At 48.7% G+C, this 9607-nt stretch overlaps 1 protein-coding gene across 1 annotated transcript; it reads right to left on the bottom strand.

Moving 5' to 3' along the window:
- Positions 1 to 2680: 2680 nt before the first annotated feature.
- LOC129344524 (sigma intracellular receptor 2-like) lies at positions 2681 to 5953 on the bottom strand. Its single transcript, XM_055001243.1, has 3 exons — positions 5788 to 5953; positions 3538 to 3682; positions 2681 to 2950 (listed from the first exon to the last, which is right to left on the bottom strand). The coding sequence occupies exons 1-3, from the start codon at positions 5908 to 5910 to the stop codon at positions 2700 to 2702; spliced, it is 519 nt and encodes a 172-aa protein (XP_054857218.1). The 5' UTR covers positions 5911 to 5953; the 3' UTR covers positions 2681 to 2699.
- Positions 5954 to 9607: the final 3654 nt, after the last annotated feature.

Genomic DNA, 9607 nt, shown 5'->3' with positions numbered 1-9607 from the left:
GCCACCTATGATGACAGCAACCCTCCTTGAAAAACCTGATTATTTAAGGCACATGCAGAACAAAATAAACTGACTCCACAACTGTAAAAATGCAAAGGGAGGGCAGATGTGTGAAAGAACCGTACCCAGTTGATTCCAGTATTTGGAGATTGACTGCTAAAAAAATCAGGAATAAATCAAGTGTGCGGAAAAGCCCAGGGTCTTTTCAGAAGAAAAGATGCCACTGCGGGGGGGGGGGGGGGAGAGACGACACATGATAGAGGTTTATAAAATTATGCAGGGGTAGAGAGAATGGACAGAGAGAACTCCCCCCCCCTTCCAAAATACTAGAACTCGGGATAGGGGGCCTCCAATGAAGCTGATGGAAGTAGATTCAGGATGAATGAAAATGTGGAATTCACTGCCAGAGGGTGTAGCGATGGCCACAGGCAGAGCTGGCTTGAATGGGGGATTAGGCAGATTCACAAAGGATAGGTCTATCATCAGTCCTTGTGACTAAAGGAAACCACTGCATTCGGACGGTGTACCTCTGAATAGCAGAGCCAGGGGGCAACATCTGGGGGGAGCTTCAGCCTCTATGCCCTGTTGTTGGCCCCCCAGAACTGGCCACTGTGTGAGGCAGGGCATGGGCTAGATGGACCTCTGGTCTGATCCAGCAGGGCTCCTCTTACGTCCTTACATAATAGATGATGAGAGAGGTCAAAGGTTCAAACAGGTAAGAAGATACAAGGCCAGATAAGTTAATTTAAACTTATCTTCTTGCTTATCTGTCTGTACTCATCTTCCTGCTGATTAACTCAACAGCAAGAGGAACAAAAATGGGAGAGATGGCATGGCTGATGCTATGGTGTCAATTTGGGGTGAAAAAACAGAAGTGATGTCACCCTCTTACTGTGACGCTCTGGGAACTTCACTCATCTCTATGGTCTTTGCCATAATGATTGGTTGAATTCATAGAGTACTGTGTTAGGCTGCTATGTCACCTTTTGTTTTTCGCTCAGACACAATGCCACAGCATTGGTGACACTGTTTGCCGAGAGGTCCACCCATAAAAAATCCCTAGGGGTTGCTGGTTATGGGCTGGTGAAGCCTCCCAGGGTGAAGCCTCTTTTCCAGACTCTCCCTTCTTACTCTACCTGTGTGGGAAGGGAAAGAGGGAAATGGCCTAAATACATACCCTGCATTCATTCTCTAGCACAGAAATTATTATGAACAGGGGTTGGGGGGAACGTGCTGCTTGAATTCATTGGGGCCTTGGTACCCAGTCCATTTCTCTATCCTACAGATTCCTTGATCGGTCAGTTTTTTCCTCCCCCTTTCTGGAAGGGAGAAAAAGATTGACAGGCCTGGTCAATGGATTCTTACGGATCCATTGACCAGTCAAGGACTCGGAATGAGCCGCAACGAGGTCTCCTTGCCCAATGAACAAGTGTGGATGAGCCTGCTGAAAAGGTGGGAAGAAGAACCCTCTGGAGGGAGGGGCTTCCTTGCTTGCAGTGCTAAGCGAAGCGAAGACCTCACCGAGACAGGCTCTGCAGGCAGCTTGGCCCCCCTGGGCTGTCTGTGTGGAGAGGACAGAAAGGAGGCTGAGGCAGCCTGAGCTGAAGGGCACTGACCCAGCCCCCTTAACAGACCAGCCCCCTTGATGAAATTCTTTGCAAAGCAGACGTGGACGAGGAAAAATTCATGAGCCAGAAGCAGTAAGAATGTAAAACCAGCAGCAACCGAGTGGGCTCACGTGACCCAGGCCTGCATCCAGATGATCCTGCAAGAAGGAATTCTGCACCATTCCTAAGACCCATCAGTTAAGGCAGACAACGCTGTAGAGCTTCCCTGTCCAGCTATTCCCAAAGGCTACCGAGAGAGGAGCAATAAAAATATTTCAAGGACATTTTTGGCAGCCTGAATTCAAATATTTGCTTCAGCTCAGGGTCCAATCATGCGGTGCAGACCCCTGCCTGTTTTTACTCCTACCATGGCCTCATCATAATCACTGCATAGATAAATTCAGAGGGACATCTATAGTTTTGTGACTGGGGGGCAGCTGAACCCCCTGCCTTCCAGTATTTGCGGATTTCACCATTCACAGGGACTGGATCCCCATGAACAGCGAGAGTGAACTGGAGGCATGTTGAAAAATTTAGCAGGCTGAAAAGCAGCTGTGCTCTGAACATCCGAGATGGCAAGCACGTGTGTACCGACTGGTAAAGATGGCCATGAGAAAAGCAAATGATCACCCTTAGGCAGTCTTTGTGCCAAAGATGAAAAGAACACTCCTGGGTTTGAATGTTGCCACCTCACAGGGCATAGCCTGCCGTGTCCCACACTGCAGTTCTGGGGGGTGTATTTCCAATTCTGGGGAACCCATTTTAGGATTCTTAGGCTTTGGGTAACCAAAAGGGGACGCTGCTGGGTTACCAACTGGAGGACAACATGCAGGGATTTGAATCCTTCTCTCGTATCATTGACACAAGTTCTATGGACATCAGGAGAAATTATTGCACAGGGTCCACTGTCTTTGGAAAAGAAACTAGTTCTTCAGTTCTCCATCTAAGACACCCAAATTCAACTCGGTAAGAGTGACTATTGCCCTAGATTGGTCTAGCATGGGTATACACTTCTGACTGGAGCAGCTGGTCAATGTTGCAAGTTTTCCAGGCCAAAGATTCTTCATTCCTGATCAAGGTGCCAATCGTTGTTTATTTGGTTTTCCTTTTTTCTGTCAAGTTGTACGCAGGACTGAACAACATTGTAAAGAGAAGCATGAGGGAGAACATGAAATACAGGCCATAAATGGCTGAGAGATGGAGGCGTTCGGACCACGTCTCTGGCCCCACGGGCGTGGAGCCCGAGAAATCATGGAACATGAAGTGTGCCAGTATAGGCACCATTGATGTGGTTACATGTGCTGCAAATATGATGGCAGGGATCCGGATCCACTTGCAGTCACCTGGGATAAAAACAATGAATGATTTTCAATCCACAACCGTCAAACTGATCTCAACCCAAGACTGCGTTTGCTCAGAATGAAAACTCTGTAAGGCAACCCAAATTCTGCCACTTGGATATGTATCAGTGATGTTGACAGGCATTTACATGATCTGATGCTGGAAAGCTGCCTTATCCTGCATCAGACTGTCGGTCTATCTAGCCCAGAACTACACTTAACATCTGTTCTCCATGACCTCTGGTCACGGCTTTTTTTCAGGGGGAACGCGGTGGAACAGAGTTCCGGCATCTCTTGAAAGTACTCTGCAATAGTGCTTGAAAATAATAATATTTCAAAGAATCCCGTGTATTTCTTCCTCATTTCCCTCTTGAGAGTTCCGCCACCTCTTTTCCCAGAAAAAAACCCTGCCTCTGGCAGAGAAAGAGCTTTCCCAAACTTGCTACCCAAGGTGAGCAAGATACAAAGGACTGGAAATTCTTAAGAGCTGCAGCTCTAAAATCAAGAATTGTAAGAATGCAAATAAGATTTACAAATACTGATATTAAAAAATAACCTTACTGTTCTTCCATCTGAACTTGTGCACTTACCTTTAAGGAATGCATAGATTGCAAATGGGAAGAAAGGCAAATGAAAGAACACTTCACAGTAGATGAGCGACTTAAACCAGACAGGGGACTCCAACATCACAGGGTCTTTAAATGTAGTTATGAACCATTTTAGGAACTCTTTCAACTTAGAGGAAGGAAGAAAAGCAACAGGTCAAAAAACAGAGAATGAATAAAAGGTAAAATATAAAACCCCAAGCTCTCCTTGATACAATGCTGTTAAGACAGAGCTCAAGAAGAAAAAAAGAAATGGGAAGGCCAGAGCTGAATGGCAGAGCCCAGGTTTCTGGGGAACTGGCATTTCATTGAGGCTGAGGGAATGAACAGGGATCCGAAAGTTTCCCACTTCCAGTCTTGCCTTGCACTCTCACAGTGTAACCTTGGCAGGTGATCTCCCTCCCCGTATGTCTAAAGAATGGACAAAACAGAAATGGTGAAGGTCACCGGTCTTCATTTGTCTGTGGCAGCTGCAATATGGATGAGGGTCATGCAGGAAGGGGGGTTTGACCCTTCACTCCCTGCTCCGTTTTACTAATTGAAACTCTCCCTCTTCATCCATGCTTTGATTAGGATTTTAAAGGGAAAAGTAAATACAGGTTTAAAGGGCACATCGCCCCCCATAAATTCGAATAGCGTGCAAAGCATATCCTACCTTACAAGGTCACCTAACCAAAGCAGCCCCAACCTGCTGGATTTACAGATAAAAATGAATGCCTTCCATTGGTTCACAAAGCAACCAGGAAGCCACCAGAACTGTTTCACTCCATGCCACCGAACAACAGTGAAGCCTGCAGACCAAGCTCGGCTGCCCGATCCAGCCAGATGGCCGCCAGCATTCTCTTCCGCTCTGCTGACAACAGCCACTCCGACAGACTGAACGCACCAGGGTGGTGGAGCAGTCAGCATGTCGGACTGAGATCTAGCAGTCCTGGGTTCAGCTCCCCAATTAACTATGGTGCCTGCTGGGTGGATATAGGCCCCTCCCCACGCTTGCTCACCCTAGCCCCATTGACAAGGTTGTTGTGAAGAACTTTGTACACTGCTCTGCACTTCTTGGAAGTACGGACTGATAAAGAAGTTTACCTGTTAGACAGATAGGAACAAACAGCCTCCAAGGGAGAGGGACTGGAAAACTGTTGGGTAATAATGTATGATTTATGATAATGGTTAGCAGAGTAGAGCTTTGCACAGCAGATAAAGAATCACAGAGACTTGTGTTCAGCTTCTAAAATAATGTTTACTACATAAAGGATAAAATGATAAGGGTTACATTGGTGATACAATAAAGAAGAGCTAACTAGCTTCTACGTCCTTACATGCTGGAGGTAACTGTGTAACTGACTAGTGGGCAATGGCGTCCTGGACAAAGGAAAGAATGTTAATTGCCCCCAATAAACCTGGTCAGCCAATAATCGATCCTAGATTAGTTCATTAGGCATGCAACTCCCCTTCACCCTGGCGGGAACAGTTACTCGCCATTTAATTGGCCCCATGCTAATTAATTATGCCTAGCTAAGACAGAAACAGATTAACCCCTTCATGACAGAAGAGAATGACACTTGCAAATCCCAACAAAAACTCAGGAAGATGATGGCAAACTAGTGAATGTTTGACTTTCCCCTTCTCCCAGCTGTCGGGAGCAAGAAGCCTGGCTTTATATTCTTTCCCCTTTGCAGATGCAGGTGACACGAGGACACACAGAGGTTTTCCCGGGTTGCCAATTGGTACCTCCCCCCTCCCCAAGCCTAGTCCAGGTAAAAATCAGCAGGCATGGCGGGAGACGCTAAATCCCCTTCTCCTCCAACCACCTCGACCCCAGCGTGAGTGGGACAGGGGTGAGGGAACTAGGAAGACCCCCAACTCACGGTTCCATAGGGTGGGGGCCCCAAACCCTGTCTGAGAACTCCGTAATGTTGGAATGTGCCGACGAGGCAGATGCTGTTGCAGAGACCCAGACGCAGGCGGGATTCTTGCTGGACTTCCCCGGAAGGGGAAAGAGGAGCCCCCGCAGAGCAGGTGGGCAGGAGCCCCGCGGTCCGGGCCAGAGCGGCCTGCGCGCGGGCAGACTCCGGTCTCCTCCACGCGGCGCTCGCGAGCGCCCCGCCCTGCCCCGCGCGGCGCACGAGCCCGACGGAGGCTGCCTGCCTGCCGCGGAGGAGGCTTCGCCGCCGGTCGCGCCGCTGGGCAGAGGGCGGGAGAGGCGCCCAGCAAAGGGCCTCCTCGGCCACTCACCACGGGCGGGTGCCAGGCAGGCCACACCACTTGCAAGTCGACCAGCACCGTGATGGGGACGTGCACCAGGAAGAAGGCGGCGAAGAGCCGCTCCAAGGCCCGCGTGAGCCCCGCCGCGCGCATCCCCCTCTCCCCCCGCCCCCGGGCTCTGCGGCCCCGAGCTGCGCCTGCAGCCGGGAGCCGCCGGCCGGAGCCTCCCCAGGCCTGCCCACCGGCGAAAGGACCGTCCCAAAGGAGGCCCCGGCGGGCCGCTCTCCTCCGCCCCCTGGGGGGCTGCTGGGGGCAGAAGCTCTCGCCGTGTGCAGAGAGCGAACACAAAGGGGAAAGGGGGGCGGGGAGTGGGACCTCGGGCAAAACCCTCAGCAAGACCCTACAATTTATATGTCATGACAGGTAAAATGATGTGCGTGGCATGGAAATTTTGTTTGTAAAAAAATGTCCACGCACATATATATTGCCACCATGTGAAGAGAGGGATAACCAGATTCAAAATACAACAAACACAATAATTCACAGCTGAATTAAAATGGTGTGTAATTCAGGAAGAGTTCGTTTCAATGTACTTTACAACAAGTACAATATTTCACAGCTAGCTAACTGATTCACAATGTGAGGAGAGTAGTAATTAGTCTCAAAATACTTTGCCATAGGCGCAATAATTCACAGCAGAATAGACACCAGCTACTGAGTCTAATTCATTTCAATACTGATAAATGTATCTTCTTCAAAATGTTTGATAAGAATGAAAATTCCCCATAATTTGTTAGAATAAAGACAAATGGATGTTGTAACAGTAATACTTGTTTTTTGCCAAAAACCTCGTGAGACAGAGAATTAATGTGAATAAATCATTGTAGTTACACTCAGAACTGTTAAACATACACTCTTCCAGAATTAATTCCATATCTGAGATGAATCTTCACATTAAAACTTCACATACTGAACTACTCCATATAAAACTCAGTTTTGTATGATTGCAAGGGGATTAGTCTGCCCTAGCAAAATAAAACCAAAGTCCAGTAGCACCTTTGCTTTCTTTCCTCACAGCCTGCTTTGTCAGAAAGATACAGAAAGGAAAATTGTACCAGGAAATTTTAGGGGGGGGGGGGGATATGAGGCTTGGTATGAGTTACACCGTGAGTCTTCCAGGTGTCCATGTCAACAGAAGGGGAAATGGGAGGAAAAGTTGAAAGGTGAGGTGTGAGCCCCGTCATAAATCAGCAGAATTAGCAGTTAACACTTACTGGATGGTGAGGGAGGTCAGAGGTTCCAATAAGTAAACCGTTTCCAAGAACATTAATTCTATCTGGAAAAATCCACACACACCCAAACACGAGAAGCTACTCAAGTGTACCAGAAGGCATTTATGATGTGCTGCGGGATTGTCATGAGGATGATAACAACACACTTTGTAAACCGTTCCCTGAGTGAGTGTTAAGTTGTCCTGAAGGGCGGTATATAAATCAAACGTTGTTGTTGTTGTTGTTGTTCTTGCCCCTGTCAACCATACTAGCTCAAAGGCTCTTGTTTCTGCAGGATCTCTTTTTATTGTCACACAGACAATTCCTGTTTTCCACCTTGCGGGATATCTCATGTGGCTTCCTATAACAGTCATGATATAAACAATGTGTGCTTAACTTTGGCTGGATCATGCCCTTATTTTTCCCGAAGCACCAAACAAAAAACATCAGATCTCCTTTCCGCTCTCCACAAGTCCACGCTGTCATGCTTTCAGTGGGAAACTTACGTTGCCCGTGAGGGAGAGGACAAGAATGCAAAGATTCTCTCAGATCTCCCTGCAGGCCTTGTGTAGGCCAGGCCCACGCCCTCCGTCTCCACCCGTGGCCTGCATTCAGCAGGGCTCGGGGAGAAGGGTGTCAGGCCACCCTCAGCTGCTTGACCCCCTCGTTGAATAATTACAGGTATTCCACGGCTACTCTGCCCTCCACAAGCAAGGCCTTATAAGTGTCTGCTTGTCTACTAGGCAGCCGTTACTGGTGGTTGTCACTGAGGTCTTTCACACTCGATCTTTCCATCGTCTCAGTCCCTGGTTCACATCCCATGTTTTCAGCAGTTTCAGACTACCGAGGTAGTCACAGGATGCGACCATGCTCTTTGTCCGCTTTTTCTCCCTGTGCACATGGTGTGACTTTAATTTTGAGTCAGCTGTCCATTCACGCTTGTTGCGATCAATGTCAGTATGAATGCCTCTTTCACTTTTCTCCCCACCTCTCCTCTTTCTTGCCTTTTGATTGGTCAGTGCAGACCCCAAAGTTGCTCCCATGCTCAGCTCAATCCTGCATGCATTTGTGCAATTACGTTTATTTTTAAATAGAACAAATACGCAGTAACGTTTCTGTGTTGTTTATCCTTCCTCCATAATCACATTTAATGGAGGAGCCTGGCGCACTTGCACTGCGAGGCTGGGCCGCGGCCTGGAGCTGTGTCACTCTGCAGGATGGGTGGGGGGAAGAGGCAGCAACGTTCCAGACCCCCCCCCCAGCTGTGCCACCCGGGAGAAGCCGAGTTCAATCGCTCTGCAAGGTGCGCAGGGGGGGGGGAGAGGCAGCAACACTCCAGCCCACCCGCCTGCCCACTGCCGCGCCATCCCAGAGAAGCCAGGTGCAATTGCTCTGTGAGGCTGGGCAGGGTGGGGGGAGAGGCAAGCGGTACTGGGTGCTCTCGGCTGCTCTGCAGCTCTTCCAGCCAAAGTGGAGCAGGGTGCATCCTGGTGCCACCACTGAGAGCTGCGGCTCAGCTGCGCCCGGCAGGATCCTGCTTTGCAGCCCTCTCTTTGCGAAAAGGTAGATTAAAAGGGGTGGGGGTGGGGGAGAACGGCAACATCAGTGAAGGTTTCAAGACTGTCCAGTGAAAACTGACAACCAATCTTTGCATGAAGATTCTTTGGGGGGAAATATCAGGACAATGAACTATCAAAGAACATAGGGAGGGGCGGGAATTCAAAGTCCAATGAGGTTGCGACATCACAGTGTTACTATGCATGCTCAAAGTTTTTTAAAAAAAGAGTGATGTGACATCCAAAGCCCGCAAAGCCCGCAACTGTACTGGTGCCATATATTTAGTATAAAAAGCAACAACAGGACTCCAAATCGAACCAGCACCTGACAGTATAAAATGCATGTGTGACTTTAACCACGAATGTGAAATGGGCCACTATCTCCCTCCCTTCCTCCTACTCTTCTGGCATGTCGGGGAGAGAGGGAGGTGATTTCTCTTTTACTGAGGTCTAAGAAGGAGCAGGAGTCAATTCTCTTGATCAGAAAAGATTCAAAGAAATCTTTATAACTTGCCTCTCCTTTGCTTTCTCTGGCTTCTGCTCCCTCTTCCCATGGTCTGGTTTCCCCATCTGACTAGAGCTTCTTCTGCCCTCCCAGCATTTGCGAGGCTTTTATCCTGGTGCAGATTCACTTGCTATGGGCAAAGCAGATGCCATCGCCCCATCCTGAGCTTTCTCGGGTTCTGACAGAATGCCTCACCTGTTCACAAGTAGCTAATTGTCCACAGCTTCAGGTGAGTGATCAAATAGGTATCAACTGTGCTCCAAGTGGGGATTAGCAGAGAAAAGCCTTCCCAGGGTATGTTACTACCTTGCCACTTTTTTGCATGAATTCAGGCCACCTAGATGCAAAAACACCCTGGTAAGCTGACGATTCTGCCAAGTTCTTTCCTGGAGGAGAACAGAAGGAAACATGGAGATGGTCCATGGCAGGCCCCTGCAAACAAAGACGTTCCGATGGGAGGGAAGCATAGTCACTTGGGAAGATCTTGGGTACAGGAAGCATTTCCCATTACAACTCTG

Source organism: Eublepharis macularius, chromosome 17, assembly GCF_028583425.1.
Source record: "Eublepharis macularius isolate TG4126 chromosome 17, MPM_Emac_v1.0, whole genome shotgun sequence".
Taxonomy (NCBI): Eukaryota; Metazoa; Chordata; class Lepidosauria; order Squamata; family Eublepharidae; genus Eublepharis; species Eublepharis macularius.
Note: the sequence above shows the minus strand (reverse complement) of the source record. Positions and strands in the feature narration are given on the sequence as shown.

Bases quoted from the DNA above. Each gene is read 5' to 3' on its own strand.
- LOC129344524 (XM_055001243.1), bottom strand. From the start codon at position 5,910: ATGCGCGCGGCGGGGCTCACGCGGGCCTTGGAGCGGCTCTTCGCCGCC. The intron at 3,683-5,787 runs GTGAGTGGCCGA...CCTTCCTCTAAG, and splicing joins CTGCCTGGCACCCGCCCGTG to TTGAAAGAGTTCCTAAAATG. The intron at 2,951-3,537 runs GTAAGTGCACAA...TTTTTATCCCAG, and splicing joins AATCTATGCATTCCTTAAAG to GTGACTGCAAGTGGATCCGG.